The sequence below is a fragment of the Zophobas morio genome, unplaced genomic scaffold (assembly GCF_036711695.1).
Source record: "Zophobas morio isolate AGI-343-1 ecotype UQ-CSIRO unplaced genomic scaffold, CSIRO_AGI_Zmor_V1 ptg000005l, whole genome shotgun sequence".
NCBI classification, from domain to species: Eukaryota; Metazoa; Arthropoda; class Insecta; order Coleoptera; family Tenebrionidae; genus Zophobas; species Zophobas morio.
Genome location: NW_026972110.1, coordinates 13,080,955 through 13,099,537, shown reverse-complemented (window position 1 = coordinate 13,099,537; position 18,583 = coordinate 13,080,955). Strand labels below are relative to the sequence as shown.

Sequence of the window (18,583 nt, the reverse complement as noted above, 5' to 3'; positions counted from 1 at the left end):
TTTAACACATAATATAGATTTTCGGAAATAAAAAAATCTGTCCAACAGATTTTAGAAATGTGTGGCTTACAAAACAATTTGTTCTTATTCCAGTTTTACTTTTTCGTTTTTGTCTTCAGTGTAAAAAAAATGTACTTAGTCTACTAATTTGCTTAGAAAAAATTGGTCGAAAATTGTTTCGACAGAACTTCCCTCGCACCGAAAGTACAATGAAACATATCCAGCATTTTCGAGTTGAGTTTTTATTTTACACAATTTTTTGATGACCTCATCAACGTTTTTGCAAGGACACGTATATGAACTTGGATTGGTGCAGCGTAGTACTTGCTGAGATAAGACTGGTTGTGGTAAATTACGTACCTCCTAAGAAAATAGAGGGCGGGTGGGCGGGGCTAGTACTTGTTAAGATAAGATTGATTTTGGAATATGACATATCTTCTAAGAAAAAATAGGGTGGGTGGGTGGGGCTAAAACTTGACAAACTAGGACTGAACAATATTAAGAATAGTCACTGAAACGAAGAATGGGTGGGTGGGCGGTATCACTGCTTGCTCAGAAAACTAGAAAAAAGTTAAATTTATCCGCGCCCACCTTTATTTTCCATTTCACTGACTTATCTTATTTAGTGTTAAATGGAAATTGAAAAATAACAGTATTGTATTCCCAAACTTTTCTGGGAAAATGGAGTGAGCCATTCCTGATTTAATCAATAAAATAAATTGAGTCATTCTTTAATTTTTTGGAGCAGACTGTTTAAACAAATTTAAAAAATATGAATGCAACGATAAATCACAAGTAAGAACTCATCATATTTTGTACATTTTGGGTAAAATTTATTCGGCAAAATTTTTAGATAACGCCATCAATTTTTATCTGATTTATTCAAAAAGATAAATTGACTAATGCGTTACTTTTTGTGTCACTCTGTATAAGAAAATTTAAAAAATATTAATGTAATGATAAATTACAAGTACAGATTTTAGATAGGATTTATTCGGCGAAATTTTGAGTTGACGTTTGGAGGGAATAAGTAAATATATTTTGAGTAAAGATTATGCATGTCATAACTTTAAAACATCTGCAAGATTTCAAAGGATTCGGGTTTGCAGATTTAAAATTAAATTGCAAAATGTTGTTTTATAGTTTTGACTTTTTTTCCAAAAATCTGGACTTTCGGCCCAGTACTTTTGGAGATTATCTGTCTAATAAAAATCCGGGATGGCAGACAGACGGACAGATGGACAAGCAGCTGTTTGTCGTCTTATTTTTGATTAGACCCAAATCTATTCGCTTAAGTTTCAGCCAGTAAAACTGGTTTCTTCAGTTTAGCAAATTAAATTATTATTTATTTATTATTAGTTATTTCATGGTAGAACAACGGTTTCGGTATTCTGTCAAATACTCTTCTTCTATGTTGTTAAACTTTTTTTTTCTAGATTCTTTAGAACATCATTGAAACTTTCCTTCTTCAATTTTCTACTTTCCAATGCTATTATATTCCTCGAACTTTGCCAGTTATTTTCTTGCTTAGATTCCACTCCCGTTAGATATTCTTGGAATTATGTGAAGTAATTCCTTGTTGTTGTGTAATCTAGACGCGAAGGTGAAATTTCTCTACTGTTCAAGTTTCGGAATAAAAAACTCGCAGCTACGCTATTTAACTTCTTTCCTAAATTTCCATTCATCAAACTGACGATGATGATTCTTTCGTAAGTTTTCTTGTCTACGCTTTTGCTAAACTACGTCTTCTAGTATCAGGAATTAGTCAAACTCCACTTCAAAAGGCCCAAACACAACGCGAGAAATACGAAATACGCGATTCATCCATTACTAAACGAACTACTCTTGCTACCCCTATAAAAGACGGTTCCTTTCTAGAAAAGCAATGAATATTTCAAAACACTGTCGAAGGGTTCCGATCGCTAAGTACATCACCATCTTCTAATAGTTCATTCCTAGAAGATGACATCGTAGCTGCTGAAACGCTTCTACTGTACGAAGAAATTTTTGATGTTGTAGAGATAATGACGGCATTTGCTAGCGTCGGCCATAATTATAGGCTAGACATAATTTTTATTTAGTGAAGATATACTTTTATTTCATTTCTCACAAGTAAAAGATATGTTATTTATGAAAAATATATATACAACTAACAAGCTTTTACAAGTACAAAATTTTCTAGAAAACATTTAATTTTTTGTTTTGAAGAATTAAAACTACTATTTAAAATGAGGCTGGGAGGAATATATGTAATAAATAACAAATATCGAAATTTTGAAGTAATATATAGATATGTCAGCCTAAGTAAACTAAAACAGTCAGATACTCGTACCTATACCAGAAAAAGCCATTTAAAAAAGTATTGAGTGATTAATTACCCCTCAAAATGACTACCTGCGTTACCTATCACTGTGCGAAATCAATAATAAAATAACATAAGTCATATAAACTGACAATTTGATGCTTAAATTTAATTGATTAATTATTATTATTATTATTATCAACAAAAAACAACATTAGATAAGTTTTTCTCATTTAAGCACCATTACAACAATTGGCATTAGAAGAGATATTATTCTGAATAAAAAAAAGATAGAACCTGTATACTAAAATCAATATTTGACATTGTATTGTAAGTCTTACTTTATCTGAATTGAGAAAATAATGATTTTTCTTTGACTTTCCGTTATATAATTTTAATATCTGATGATACAAAATTTTATTAAGCTGTAATTTATCTTTTACACCTATTTTTTCAACACACAAAAAATACAATATCTGCACACCATATTGTATCCAGAGTGTGTTTTTTCAAATAAATTTTTTTACGGATGACAAGAAAATTTGCTGCTATAGAATTATATTTATGCAATAAGTACACCCAAAAAAGATTTCAAATTCTCATTACATTCATCCATGCAGAAGAGATATGCTGAGGACCCATTGTTGCGAAATTCATACCTAAGCATTCTAAGTTCACGAACTCAAGTACTCTTTTCATGTGGCTCGGCTTCAAAGGCGATATTCGACTGCAAACTATTTATTCTTGTAAATTCTGAAAATGATACATTTTCAGTACCTACTACAAACTAAATAAATAAATCTGAGTCAACGTAATGGAAACCCGAGTGCACGAATGCTTGTCCGATATCTTAAACAAATGTAGTCAGAGAAGATAGGAAACATTGTGAGTAGCGAAATGATAACAGGATAATTTACATTTTGTTATTTCCGTCGGTGCGGATGAAATACTGCAGTCGTAATTTTGACCAATCAAAGATCATTTTATCGTTGTTTAACTGACAAAATGATTAATAGAAAAGGATATGGTATCTTCTGTTCAGATCTCGTTGTTATGCCTGCAGGAGCTCCACAGCCACTTAATCGTCGAATTTACTAATGATGGATGGATTTATTTACACCATACGTCTTATATTTTGATATTGTAATTCCATTCAAAGACCACATTCTGTCACGGTCTGAACATAAAGCTTAAACTCCGCCTCCGCCTATTGTAATATCGTATATTTTAATTATGCGCAAAGAAGCCGAGTCTTCGCTTCAGGATATGCCTGTACTCCTATACTAATGGCTCATTTATGCCATTCTAGAATGAAGAAACTCGCAGACTAGCAAGAAACGGCACTGACTTATTAGTTATGGCAAGGAATTTTATTATTCGGAATTGTAGAACTGGTCGTTTTACAGCTAGAGTGTTTCTATGAAGTGAAATATGGCAGTAAGTGCAAGACCGACGATGCTCCTCACGATCAAGATTGCCTTTTTGTCTGCAACCACAAATTACAACCGTATTTGTAGATATAAAGTTTAACTTGATGTAATACAAGATTTCTCATTTACTATAAAGTGACTCGATGATGTTCCTTGAATTCGCGCCATGAAATATTCAAGGACTCCTACTCCTTCTGTTTTCAGAGGGAACAGTGTGTTTACAAAACAAATACGAGGATCATATTGTCTATTCGTGACGTCACTGTAGTGACACTGTTTGTCGAAGGCATAACTTTTGATTTGATTAAAACGTTTGAAGCTTTCAACCAAAAAATATATTTGTTGTTTTGGCAGAGATCCATCAGTTGAAGACTGCTTCGCATAAACACTTCCTGAAGTATCTTTCGTTTTTACAAAACTTGTTATCGGCTGACATTAAACACAGGAAACTTCGAATGGAATTGACGAGGTTGTATTTACACTTTTCGACAAGTACGACCCAAATTCAGCAAAAGCAAACTTAACACCTCACAAAAGTTGCAAAACAGATTACAAAAATGTTTTATGAAAATATACCTAATAAACTGTAACCCTGTTTAGCAGAGTCTTACCGCGAGCATTAGAGAACCGGACTTGAGTCACTTATTTCTGAAGGATTAAAGAATCCTGACTGAAATACGTAATGCGACTGGACGTAATTAAAGCTGAACAAAACTCCTAAACACATTTACCAAATTGGAGTTTTTAGCTTCTAAAAATATTGATTGTGGTCCGTCTCAGCGAAAATTCTACTAAATTCTAACCATCTGGTCGTAATTAGTGTTTTATTGGGTTTTGCGGTAGGGATACTGTAAACTCTCAAACAAGTAAGCAAAGTTAAAACAGCAGAATCACGGAAATTAATTTATCTCTATGATAAACTTTATCGGATATTGTTTTTGGATTATTTCATGTAATTTATCTACATAAAATTACTGCATCTTAAGTAATTTTAAGTAAACTTGTCCTTCCTTTTTTAGAGGTAGATGTTTTTATTGGTAAAATATATGTACATAATTTGGACCACAATAGTCATATGCCTGCTCTTTAATCTTGGCTTTGACAATAGCACAAGTTTCATCCTCCCTTAAGTTAAGTAATACTTTCATTAATACACTAGTGCGTTAATAGTAGATTAATACCCTCGTTAGCATTTACAATATAATTATTTTACCGCAAAAATGTGACACAAACAGAAATATATAATTTAAAATAATCTGAAAAATCTTTTGATAACCCGTTATTTCGTGGTATTATTCCTGGTATACTGTGTCTGTACAAAATTGGTCATAAATTAAACCTAATAATCTAGAACAACAACAAACTTTCGACAGCGAAAATGACTCTTTACGCTCGTGACACGCACACACTATTTTTTCTATAGCTTTTAAGAGCATGTTCTTTGTGACTGAAGATTGTTTACGCATATACCGTGTGTTTGAAAAAAATGCCCAGGCCAGCAGCTGTCTTATTTTTTGGAGTGTGGATACGTCAATTTAAAATACTACGATCTATATGAAAAATTAATGTTTAACGTTCTTTGGCTTTTGTCTATAAGATTCAACTTTATTTACTTCCCGAGCGTAAGTTAAGGAAGTATTGTACCAAGATCTATTTGACGAACGGCTACTTTTTTGTTTTCTCGACGTTTTAATGACCCCTAGAATATGAAAAACGAATCTTTTATTTGCGTCTGTCTGTCTACCGTCTGTCGCCTGTCCATCATCTGCATCGATTTTTATTAAACAGATAATCTCCAAAACTACTGGACCGATTGTTGTTAAATTTTATATATGTGTTAGTAATATTGTGTAAATGGTAAAACGCTAATCATAATGTTTCTGATCTTCCCCACCAACAATGAGATGACGTCATTTACAAAATCTGCAATAGTAAATGTTATTTAAATTTTATTTTATAGAATAAGAAGTTAAATCGAACGCTTTGAAATCTTGCAATCGTTGTAATGTCATCTTAGCATTGTAAATTTTTAATCAAAATATGAATAAATCATTTCTATAATATGTAAAATATGTATTATGAATCTATAATTATGGTTTATGAATACATTCATATTTTTTAGAATTACTTATACAAGCTGACTCAAAAAAAAATAATGAATGGGTTAGTATATTTTATTATTGGTTATTATTGGTATTACACAGCACGTATTTAACTTGATACATGTGCTCTTGACAAAGTGTTGCTGATCATCACATCATCACGTGGAAAAACTCACTTGAAACATACGTTTAGCATGTTCCTTTAACTATACTTTAAAAGTGCAGAGATATCTTTAATTTAATTTATAGGGATAATTATAATTAAATGTAATATTAATTGATTAATAATTAAGTAATTAATATTGATTGATTAATTTAATTGAATTCGCAAAATTTAATTTTATAATTTTTCGAAGAATCCGTACCTAGTTGTTTGCTTGTAATTCAGGGGCAAGGGAAGTTCTGTCTACATAACTTTTAAACAATTTTTTTTCCTGAATTCATTGATGTTATATTTTCTGTTAAGAAGTTATTATTAAAATTATTTTAAATTTTGTATCAAGATAGCTGTGATGAATATTAACACAATTAGTGTGCATACAAATCTAGTTACGTCATCCCACAATTTATGTTAGTTTGTTAAGTTTGACAATTGTTGTTAATGCACAGAAATACCCAGTGACTATTACTGTTTGTGACTTTTTTGTCAGGTTGGCAACATATTTAAAATTTAATGAAGGCATACGTGATTGTCAATTTGATATTTAGTCTTCAACACGTTTGTTAGGTGCGCTCATGTCAAAACTGATAACTGTTGAACTGACATTCTAGCATTGCTGTCAATAAGTCAGAATTGCCAACATAAAAATTTGCTGCCATTATCAATAGTCATCCCACATTGAAAATAGAAAATTAAATTTCTTCTATACGACAATAATAATATTAATAAAATAAAAAATTGTATTGTAAAGATATATTAAATTATTAATACTTCAAAATATTACAGCATAATACATCAATGAATTCAGACAAAAAATTCTCTTAAAAAGTATATAAGGTGTCATAAAAAATAAATAACGTTTAATATCGTAAACAAAAAAATGAACGTTAAATAGGTATTAATTTTTTAGAATATTTTAATTTGATGTACTCGAAAAAATAAGACAGGAACGGGTTGGGTTTTTTTTTTTAAACACACTGTATAATTTATAATGAATCAGCGAAAAATTCTTCAGCTACTTCCTATAAAATTCATTAATGTGTGTCATTTCTTAAAAATTCGATACCTTTTTCGGAAAAGGAATTTGAACTATATTACTGAAGACATTTAATTTTAAATTGCAAGTTGACTTTTGACAGATAATCAAGATTAGCAGTAAGAGGAAACGCCGTCCGCTGGACAAAATACACAGTTAACTTGGACGAATAAATATTTATTAACTTTTATTTTGCTTATATAATTTGGTTTTCATAATTACAAAAAATACTTAATACACAAAGTCAGGTCAGGTCAGATCAGGTCAGGTCAGGCAACTGATTTTTACTTCCCGAGCGTAAGCTAAGGAAGTATAGTAATCGAATCCATCGGTCGAATTGCCACTTCCATTATTTTTCGACGTGTCATGACCTCTAGAATACGAAAAAGGTGGTCTCCAATTTCCGTCTCTCTCTCTCTCTATCTGATGTCTGCATCCATTTTTATATTACACAAGTAATCTCCGAAACTAATGGACTGATTATTGTCACATTTTGTATGTATATTAGGAATAGCATGTAGATGGTTAAATGCTAACTAAAATTTGGCTAATAAAATAAGATACTCCAGCAAAACTGAATAACAATATTTTGCAATATAACTTTGAAACTGCAAAACCGATTGTGAAATTTTGTAAATATTTTAAGATTATCGTAATCAACAACAAAAATTTTGCCGAATAAATCCTTGTGATATATCATTGCATTAAAAGTTTTTAAATTTCTTATACAGGATGACTCATAAAAATTAATAAATGAGTCAGTTCATTTTATTGATTAAATCGGAATCGGCTCACTACGTTTGTCCAAAAATTTGGGAATACAAGACTATTATTATTAGTATCACACTGCAGCTATCCAAAATGATATACATATCTTTGCAAAAATGTTGATGACGTCATCACAAAATTGTTAAGGAAAAACTCATTTACATACATATTTTTATTTTAACTTGCAAGGGTTCTCATGAAAAAAAATAAAATTCGCATAATCAAATTCTATGGTTTTTCGAAAAAGCTGGATTGGTTTTATTGTATTTCAAGGGCGAGGGAAGTTCTGTCAAAATAACTTTCGACCAGTTTTTTTTTTTGTTAAGAAGTTATGATTAAAATTATTTTAAATTTTGTATCAAATGGCTGTGAAATATTAACACAATACAAATCTACAGTTAGATTATGCCAAGATTTATGTTAGTTTGTTAAGTTTGACAACTTTTGTAAGTATTTTTAAGTGATTTGTGATTTTTTCCTCAAATTGAATGATGGCATACCTAATTGTCAATTTGACATTTAATCAGTAACTTCCATTTCTTAACACGTTTGTTAGGTGTTTTTATGTCAAAATTGACAACTGTGTACTGGCATTCTAGTATTGCTGCTAATAATTCAGAATTGCCAACACAAAAATTTGCTTCAATTGTCAATATTAAAAGTTATTGTTATTCAATATTAAAAATTGAAAATATTTTCTTCTTGTACACGAAAATAATAATGATTCAATAAAAAAAATTATTGCAAATATTAAATTAACTCTAAATCTCTAAAAAATATATAGTGTCATCAAAAAAAGTTTAATGTCGTAGCCAAAAAAATAAACGTGAAACATTACTGTTTTAGAATAATAATTTATTTTCATAAATTCACACCGCTGTGCTCGAAAAAATAAGACAGACGAGTTGGGTTTTTTTAACACACGGTATAATTTATAACGAATCAGCGAAAAATTCTTCAGCTACATCCTATAAAATTATCATTAATATGTGGTCATCTCTTAAAAAATCGATACCTTTTTCGGAAAAGGAATTCGAACTATGTTACTGAAGACATTTAATTTTAAATTACAAGTTGACACTTGACAGATAATCAAGATTAGCATTAAGAGGAAACACTGGAGAAAATACACAACTGACTTGGACGAATAAATATTTATTTACGTGTACTTTGCGTATATAATTTGGTAAAATACATACTTCATACACAATGTCAAGATAGGTCAGATCAGGTCAAGTCAGGTAACAGATTTTTTATATTCGGATTCTACCTTAGTTTTGGGAAATATTTAAAATTTTGTCGTTTCATTTTCACAATTCTGGAAAAATGATAAGAATTTGTAAATAAATGAGGTTGTAGAAACTTTTAGAGATTATAATGAGCAAAAGAAATAATTTTGGTAGTTTTCGACGGTGTTCGGAAAAAGGTCAAATATTTGACACAGGGGTGAACTAAAAAATTAAGCTTTTGGCGAATTTGAAATCAAATCCACAAAAAAAATTGTGGAAAATAGATTTCGACAAACTAAATGGAAAATTATAACCAGTAATTGTGGTCCTGGAGCAAGATTTTCGAAATTTTCGATTTTATAATGGGTGGTCCAAAAGATATCGAAAATTCTTCGAGTGGGGAGTGTTGATTTTAGAATATAAATAACAACGTGCTAATTCTAAAAGTATAACGTGGTTATTGTCCTGGGGTAAGATTTTCGCATTACATTTTTTTAATATTCTGAAAAATTCTAAAAATGACATGCATCAATATTATTAATAATATTTTGTTTTTCAATCCTCACTAAACCAGCATTTTTTTTTTCTGAAAAAGGCGACAAAATTAATAAATTTGTAGGGTTTATTTAATGTCTATACTGATTAATTTTGTCATTTTTTTGGGAGCTAGATCGTGTAGGTGGATTATTATTATTACACAACAAATATATTTTAAACAAGATTTACTTGCCAATGTAAGAGAGATAATAAATTTTAGTTGGCGTGTTACCATCTTCACGATCATTTTGCAGTAATCGCCTCCACAGTTCCCTAGCCTGTATGTGTAATAAAATGTCAAAAATGACAAAACTATACTTAATAGAAAATCTAAATCTAGAATTTCTCAGATCTATTTATATTTTGGTCGTAACAACTTATCGTTCTTAATCACCCTCCACTACAGTACTGTAATTCACAAGTTATAGAACTGTTTTCAATAGGTGACAGTTACAAAGCATTAGAATATTGATTTGGAACATTTAAGGAGCACGTTCCATAAAACTATACTGCACCATCGTCATCTACTGAAATCTAATGGGTGCATCGCTCCATATTCTAAAAATGTTGCTACGCTTGATTTCATTCAAATGAACTCTAAAACTAAAGTTCGAGGTACATTAGGTGGAAAATAGAGAAAATCCACTGTTGCAATTTAAACCATCACCGAATGAACAAATTCAAAATCAATCACGATTTATACACAAAGTTGCATAAGCACCAACTGCATCGCAAACAACAAGGATTGCTACTATTCCGGTCAATCAACCAATCAAAACATTCATGAGTATAAATAATCCTTGTGAAAGTACTTAGGCAACCAATCGAAAACGTATTATTAAACGCAATCGTCTCAGAAAGTGGTGGCAACTTTGCGGTCATTATGAGACTTCTGCAATAAACCTGCTGTTATTAAATTCATCAGTTCTCACAGTAGTCAACACCACGCTTCGAAAATTCTGACAATCTGATGAAATGAATCGAACATCCGCTTTTCATCCCAGACTGATGCTAGTTTTTGTAGATTTTTTTGAAGCGCGTTGGGTAGGTAAGTTATAAATCGATTACTTTTCGCACTCTAAACTCGCATAAAAAAAATTCATTCCGCTCCACAAATTTCTAACAATACGGAAACGAAAATGGAAATTTATTGTTTCACGATAATTTAAATTTATTTAAATGTCGGGGTTGGCTTGACCGATAAGATAAACACAAAGAGTAAATGTCTGGCTCGTGCAACCGACGAAATGAGATTTATTTAATGTAGTATTTCTAGATAGAGAACTAAATTGCTTTAAGGGTGGTTAAAAATTATTTTACTAATACTTAAAGTGCGATTAAAGGCGAATGTGGCTGAAATGTTTCAAGACATGAAAAAGGCCGGACAGGAGAGACCAGAGTTTTCTAAACCTACCCTTTCATGTATAAAGCCAGTTTTATCCTTTGTTATCTAATTGAATACAACTCGATTTCCATAAATTGTTTTCTTCGTACGTCACAAAAGCAAAGGGTAGAACTAGCAGCTGATAGATTTATGAGGAAAAAAATAGTACATTGCATGTCAGCAGCATGTTAATAAATCTTATTACAATAGATGTGAAGAGAACATATCGTAAATATAAAAACAATTTAAAGTATAATATTGCTTTTTCCTAAGGAACTAAATTAGATTATTGATATGAGTACACTAGTTTTATCTGAAGACATAAAGGGATTACAATCGCCAACAGAGGGCAGGTAGAGGAAATGGGGCACCTACTTTTCTATATTCTAGAAAATATAAAACGTACAGAAAACAAGATGAAAAGAATCAGTTAGTATTCTAAATAAATTTTATTTTCTACTCAACAGAGACAAATAAGTTTACTTAAATTTTTTTTTTTTAATGTCTTCAGTTTTTTGACATTAAGAAAAATAGTAAAAGGTGTGCAGTGAAATGTTTATTTTTTTGTTGTATCTTATATTTACCGTTCCAACTCACTATTAGAAATAGCTGAAACTTGTAGAACTACAAAAGTTTTGGTCCACCAACTACTTTCTTTGATTTAATGGCTGAAAATATGTATGTAGGTACCAAGATATCAAAGAACTTGTAATAGTTTAGACATATTTTCAAATGGAACACATTATATTTTCTGTTATTTTTACATTATATTTTTTGGAATTAGTCTTTTCGTCAGTAGTTTGTGAACTGAAAATTCATATTCTAAATAAATGAACCTAGGTATATAAAAATAGTTTCAAGTTGTAGACTATCAGTCTGCATCAAAACTTTTTTTCAATAGTTCACAAGGAAGTGCGTCATCTTCCAAAATTAGAATGTCGTGACACTCTTTACTAAGATCTTCGTGATTATTTTAACTCAGTACTAAATAAAATTACATTGTGTGATTCGTGAACATAAGCTACGGACTAACGCCATGTTACGTTAAAAATGACCCATTGAAAATAGCTTTTTTATACCTTGGTGACCAAAAAATGTACTCTATGACATGTTGTTAAGGGGACTCGCTAGAGGAGGTGTAACTTTTTTTTTCCCTTTTCTGCGATAAAATGACATTACTATGGACGTATTATACTTCAAACGGCAGTTTTTTTCATGTTTTAAGTCCCTCGTTCTCAACTGATTTTTCTAATTTATGACAACGAAGAATGTACTAATGTACTATTTTATTATTACTACAAATTAATTGTATTATTTATTATTTTTAATGTATATTTTTGTGTTGTTAGTAATGAAACTGCATAACCATTATTAAGATTTGTCCGAACTGTCAGTGTCAACACAAGGAAATCTCATGGAAGACCTTCAGTATCTGAGGAAGTTGTTGAAAATTTGAGACAACTTGAGCAGAATCTGCAACATCTTTGACAAAATTTCCTCTGCAATCCTGATGCAACATGAAATTGAACCATGGGTCCAAAACATTGACGAAAGGATGTTACAGAACATTTTTGAAGTTAAAAAGAAAGTGAAGATGAGCCTTGAACAAAATGGTGAACATTTTCAACATTTACTGTGATATTTAACAGCAATAAATTAGTTTCTTTTGATTGTAATAAATTAGTTTTATTTTTTAAAAAGGTATGAAGCATTTAGACCAGTTATACGGATGCGTGTGGTATTTGTCGTGCGCCCTTGGACATTTAGTAAGGTCCAAACTGAGAGGCGGCACATGTTCATGACCTACTTTGACCCTATAATCATTTATAGAAACCCTGTATTTTTTACGAATACTCTGTCTAAACACGTTTATTTTGTAGACGAACAGGATTTTTTTATTATTATTAACTGTTTTTTTTTTAATTCGGCAGACTCTTGGGTACGTCCCCATGGTGTATTATTTTGGGAGCCCATGGAGCTTTTTTTGGAAATTATTTAAAAGGATTTTGGGGTTTTATTTTTGGAAAAAATCGCGAACATTCAGGGAACTGCTGCTGTCCTGTTTTTGAGTTAATTTTGGATCCCGCTTTTTCTTGAAAAAAATTAAGATAATTTTGAGGTTCTAGGTATTCCTGTTTGGAAAGAATTTGAAAATGCTTTGGGGCCCCTAGTGTCTTTTCTTATAATAATTTAAATAATTAAATTTGTTAGAGGATACGTCAGTCTTATCTACTACTGGTGGTGGTACTAGTCCTACCAGCCCACCTTCTATTTTCTTAAAGGATATGTCATTTGCCAAAATCAGTCATAACAGATACCAGCCCCACTCACCCGCCCTCTATTTTCTTAACAGGTATCTCATTTCCCAAAATCAGTATTATCTTAGCAGGTACTAACCCCGCCCACCCACCCTCTCTTTTCTTGGAGGGTATGTCATTTGCCAAAATCGGTCTTATCTTAGCAGATACTAAATAACCACAACTGGTTTATGAGTTCAACAATTATTATACAATTTTTAGGTTTTTTTTCCAAAACTCTGGATCTCTAGGGTAAGAACTCAGCACAGATTTATAAACCAAAAGTGCAGGTGTATATCATTCTATAAAATTTAAATAACATTTATTCGGCAAAATTTTATGATGAGGGCATTAATTTTTTGACAGCGGATAAACGCATAAATTTTGATTAACCTTTTACGATGCAGTAAGATACATATGTGGAAAATTAATATGAAATCAACGAAGGAAAACATGAAAATAAAAAACAGCATAAAAAAACAATAAATTAACCGGGAACATGTTTCATCATCTGAACATACACAAAACAATTTTTAAACATTTCATTCGGAAGTTTCGTTCTGTGTCACTTTCAAATTGGTAATATTCATCAGTTCTTGCGATTGCTCACTGGATCAGGTTGATGTGTTCATAAAAAATATTAGTTCTTTTCTAAAATTTACCTGTAAGAATTATTGTTAAAAAAATCACTCTTCTGTTTGGTTTAAAATATCTTCAAAAGTTCTCATTTCAAATTGAAAATTTTCTGTAATCTCAAATCTCAAAATTCAAATTCAATAAAAGTAAAAAAGTATTTGTCCACATACCTTTCTTTGGTTTTAACTTATTACTGAGGAGGCACACAACAAAACAATTTATAATTTTTTTCACAACCGCATATCCACAAAAATTTACCATACTTGTTATGTATATTAAAATATCTATAAAAGTCTCTCATTTTGCCATGAACACTTTTTTAATTAATAAATCGGGGATGGTTCCCCTAAATTTTTTACTCCAATTTTATCGTCGTAAGACAGAGGACGATTTTTTATTAACTGTTCAACTGAATCCATTATTTTTATTTAAAATCAAACAATTTCAAATGTGACCCGATTGTAGCTAAATACAGCGACTAGAGGCGCGGTTTCCATGACAACGGTGTAAACAAAACGTCTAAATGAGTCATGATTTGACCTCCGCTTTTATCGAGACCTAACCTACGATATCTCCAAGACACAACGTCTTTACATAGATAAGTTTTGATACATTTGATACATATGGAGCGAGTTAAAAAAAAGTTTTGATAATTATAATAGGTATTATTAACTTCAGGATAATTAAAATAAAATAAATAAAAAAATTACCTACCAAAAATTTTTAAACATCCATGATACGAAAACTAACGATTTTTGAGTGGTGTCTTACTTATTTTTACTAAAACAAGTCAACTATTCTTTATTTTTATTTTTTCAATGAGCAATAATTCTCAACCTATCTACGACACCTGTTTGATACCTAGATATTATCTACAAGGCATTTATCACGTCAGTGTCATCGTTTGACTTTTTTCTTTTTACACGTCATATTTAAGTTTCTACATTAATTTTACTATAATTATATTTTGCTTTACTCCGTTCTGAAATGGCCCAAGATCCTGAAAACCCCAATACAGGCCTGGCCCCTCCGCCGCCGCCTCCCATGCCTAGCTTGTTTTCCAGAGGACAGAATCGAATGGGTTACAGGAGATTAGAGGAAGACGATGAAATGCTCATGCCTCGTCCCAGTATTTTACTCCCTCAGCTCCAAGAGTCTGAAAAGCGCTTTTTTGAACTAGTTCACTCAGGTATTCATTAGACAAGACCGTAATCCTTGTAAATCCCTAATTTTTCAGGGGACGTTGTCGCCGTTAGTGATTTTCTCAATGAGAATCCCGGTTTCAACATAAATTGCGTGAATTTTCAAGGAGTGTCAGGTTTATTAATCGCTGTTCAAAGCAAATCGGACGCTATGGTGGAGTTTTTACTCTCTCAGCCTAACATTGAAATTGGCGATTGTGTACTTCATGCCATTAGAGACAATCAGCCGAAAATATTAGAGATGCTTCTGGATAAACAAAGAATGATAGCGCCTAGTCTGGAATACGTTGGGGTTACTCATAGTTCTGATTATGCTGATTATATCACTCCGTTGATTCTTGCTGCTCAGTGTGGTCATTATGAAATTATTCAAATGTTGATAGACAGAGGGCACACTATAAGTAAGCCTCACTCTCCTACATGTAGGTGTGTAGATTGTAAAGCTCAGTTAGACAGAGATGATCTCTTGCATGCTGAACAGTTAAGATTAAACTTATATAGATCGGTTTGCAATCCAGCTTATATTTGTCATTCTTCACGTGATCCAATCCTGACAAGTTTTCAGTTATCCACCGAACTGAGACAGTGTGCAAAGTACGTTCCAGAATTTAGAAATAACTACACAGAATTAGCTCAAGAGGTTAGCAACTTTGCTGTAGAACTTGTAGGAAATTGTAGAAACTCTGGTGAAGTTGAAATTGTTTTAAGTCAGAAATCTGGTATTCAGAACCCTGGAATTTTTACGTACCCTAGATTAGTTCTAGCAATGGATTACAAACAAAAGTTCTTCATAGCTCATGCTCACACTCAACATGTGGTAGAAAACATATGGCGCGGTAACTGGTACGACTACAACTTGAAACCAATACCAGCGAAAATAATTTATCCCATTTTCCGAATACTTTTACTTCCAGTTATAACAGTCATGTGTATAGTTCTTCCTAAACACCAGATGGTGGCCCACTGGAGCATCCCACTTAACAGAATGATCAACCATGCAGCAGCATATATCGTTTTCCTCATAGTCGTCTTCATCGAGTCCAACATGTCCAAAGAAAATCAGAAACGTTTACCCCCTTCAAGTGGCCTAGAACCTGCTATAATGATATTTGTTGTGGGCAACTGCTGGGGTATAATACGAATGTGCCTCATTCAAGGGCCCAAACGATATTTTAAATACCTCTGGAACTGGCACGCTGTTATTTCAAACACTTTCTTTCTCCTAACGTTCGTTTTTTGGTTAGCTTCTTATTTAGATGCTTTAAGCAACGACCAAATAGATTTGGAGAGAAAGTATTGGCACCACCTCGATCCAATTTTGATAGCAGAAGGTTGCTTCGCTGTTGCAACTATAATGACTTTCTTTAGATTGATGTTTTTCTGTCGATTAAATTACTATTTAGGACCTTTACAAATATCCCTAGGAAAAATGTGCAGCGATATGGCGAAATATATTACCATATTCATAATAATTATCATTTCTTTTACCGCTGGGATGTGCAGATTTTATAACTACTACGACGGTATGGTTCAGGTTGATTCCAATCAAATAAAAACTGCGCAAACATCTTCGTTCATAGATGTTAGTACTACTCTAAAAACATTTTTCTGGGCTCTTTTTTGCATGGCGCCTTTAGAATCTGCCGACGTAATTATAGAAAACTTACCAGGAGAGACTGAAAATACCACAATTATAAACAAGCACCTGTTCACGGAAGCTATTGGATACATAGCATTTGCGCTCTTTGAAGTACTGACGGTTATAATGATCCTGAACATGTTGATTGCCACCATGTCTTCTACTTTTCAAAGGGTTTTGGATAATATTGATGTTGAATGGACCTTTGGTAAAACAGATTTTTATTTAGAATATATGCTGCAGTCTACACTTCCTCCACCGTTAAATTTAATACCGACACCTGGCGGAATAACCACTTTTATGGAATGGTTTCAAACTCCAAAAGTTGATCCAAGAGGTTTGTTGTTTTTTGTTAAATTATAAATTTTAAATCGTTCTTGTTATGACAGAAGAGGAAAAAAAGAATGACTATCCGGCGCTGATGTCCCAGTTAGTTCAGCGATATTTCAGAGAAAAAGATTCTGCCACTAGTCCTGAAGGTGACTTAGAAACTCTCAAGTTAGATGTTGCAGACATTAAACAAATAGTTACCGACATTTTTGAAAGGGGGCCTTAATTTTAGAATAAAAGTTTGAAAATATTGATCAGGTTTTCATTATTGTAGGATTTTTATGAAAGATTAAGTTTTTTGAGATTTAAATGGTGATGGGTTGTAGAACGAAAAGCACACATTTTACACATGGTGCACACAAAATTTTCTTTATACAGGTGTAAAAAAACAGTTAAGTTTTGTTTATTTTCATATTAATTTTGCACCATCTACAACTCTCCCACAACTTAGCATATTATAAGCTTTAATTAAGCATTTAATCGAATTTGCAACTTGATCACAGAACTTCTATCATTCCTCTATAATAGTTTAATATACTCTTGGCACTTCCTAGTTAAAACTTGAGGTTACTAAACTTCGTGACATTTAGAAGTTTGTGAATCATCCATTATCCATTAACAGTCGAAATTCGATTGTTATACTGTTAATTATTTTAAACTTCGATTTCCTGATATGTTTGACAATTTTTTTTTATTAATGTTCAGTTACAAATATTTTCAATTTGTAGAATCAAAATTGTATAGATTTTTTATCAAAAATCGCACATTATATCTCGATTTAGAGCAATGAATTAAAACTGTTAAAATTTTTATATGATCAATATGATGGCCTGAATTAATATCTAACGAAAATACTTAATTTAAGCTAGAGGTTGCATGTCAGATTTTCTTAATAAAATTTACGATGACGTTAACAACTCTTAGTAAGGATCAGTTTTGATAGGTGTTCCCAGAATTTGCATCTATAGAACCATAGTATTTTTTGTAGTGTTCATTTTAGAGGAATAAGTTCTGATTAAATATTTAGGTACCTACTCGTACTATGTTCACGATAACCTTAAAGCGTGTACAAAAAATTTCAGAGTAATCGGTTTTGTAGTTTCCAAAATATTGTAAAATCTATACATCAATCATCAAATTTTTAATGGTAATCGAAAGTAGTACACTAATAATTCAAATTTCATAGGCTGTAGATTCTTGTTCATAAAAAATAAAAACTAGGTAGTTAATTTGTTAGTTTAACGTTTTATTATGCAAGATTTCACGGTGTGTTTTTACCTCCCCAGCGTAAGCAAAGAAAGTATTGTAATCGAATCCGTTGGCCCTCTCTCTACTTTTACGTTTTCTCGACCTTTCATGACCCCTAGAGAACGAAGAAATAGGTCTCCCGTTTCCGTCTGTCTGTCCGTCTGTCCGTCTGTCTGCCGTCTCGGATTTTTATTAGACAGAAAATTTCCGAAAGTACTGGACCGATTATTGTGAAATTTTGTACTTAGGAATATCATGTAGTTCGTAAAACGCTAACTAAAAT

The 18,583-nt window shown here is 31.8% G+C and overlaps 1 protein-coding gene across 2 annotated transcripts; it reads left to right on the top strand.

Annotated features, from left to right (window-relative positions):
* Positions 1-14,774: 14,774 nt before the first annotated feature.
* LOC135119724 (short transient receptor potential channel 4-like) lies at positions 14,775-17,300 on the top strand. 2 transcript variants are annotated; one of them, XR_010278350.1, is made up of 4 exons: positions 14,775-15,070; positions 15,119-16,896; positions 16,952-17,059; positions 17,112-17,300. XR_010278350.1 is itself a non-coding variant. In XM_064044118.1 (3 exons), exons 1-3 carry the CDS (start codon positions 14,869-14,871, stop codon positions 17,276-17,278), a joined length of 2,310 nt encoding a protein of 769 aa, XP_063900188.1. In that variant the 5' UTR covers positions 14,775-14,868; the 3' UTR covers positions 17,279-17,300. The 2 variants fall into 2 exon arrangements, 1 of the variants encoding a protein (XP_063900188.1); XM_064044118.1 differs by having other exon boundaries at positions 15,119-17,059.
* Positions 17,301-18,583: the final 1,283 nt, after the last annotated feature.

What these genes read in the sequence shown, in the direction of transcription:
- LOC135119724 (XM_064044118.1), top strand. Translation starts at nt 14,869, where the DNA reads ATGGCCCAAGATCCTGAAAACCCCAATACAGGCCTGGCCCCTCCGCCG. An exon ending in TTTTGAACTAGTTCACTCAG is followed by an intron (nt 15,071 to 15,118) that starts GTATTCATTAGA and finishes CTAATTTTTCAG; the next exon opens with GGGACGTTGTCGCCGTTAGT. An exon ending in TCCAAAAGTTGATCCAAGAG is followed by an intron (nt 17,060 to 17,111) that starts GTTTGTTGTTTT and finishes TTGTTATGACAG; the next exon opens with AAGAGGAAAAAAAGAATGAC.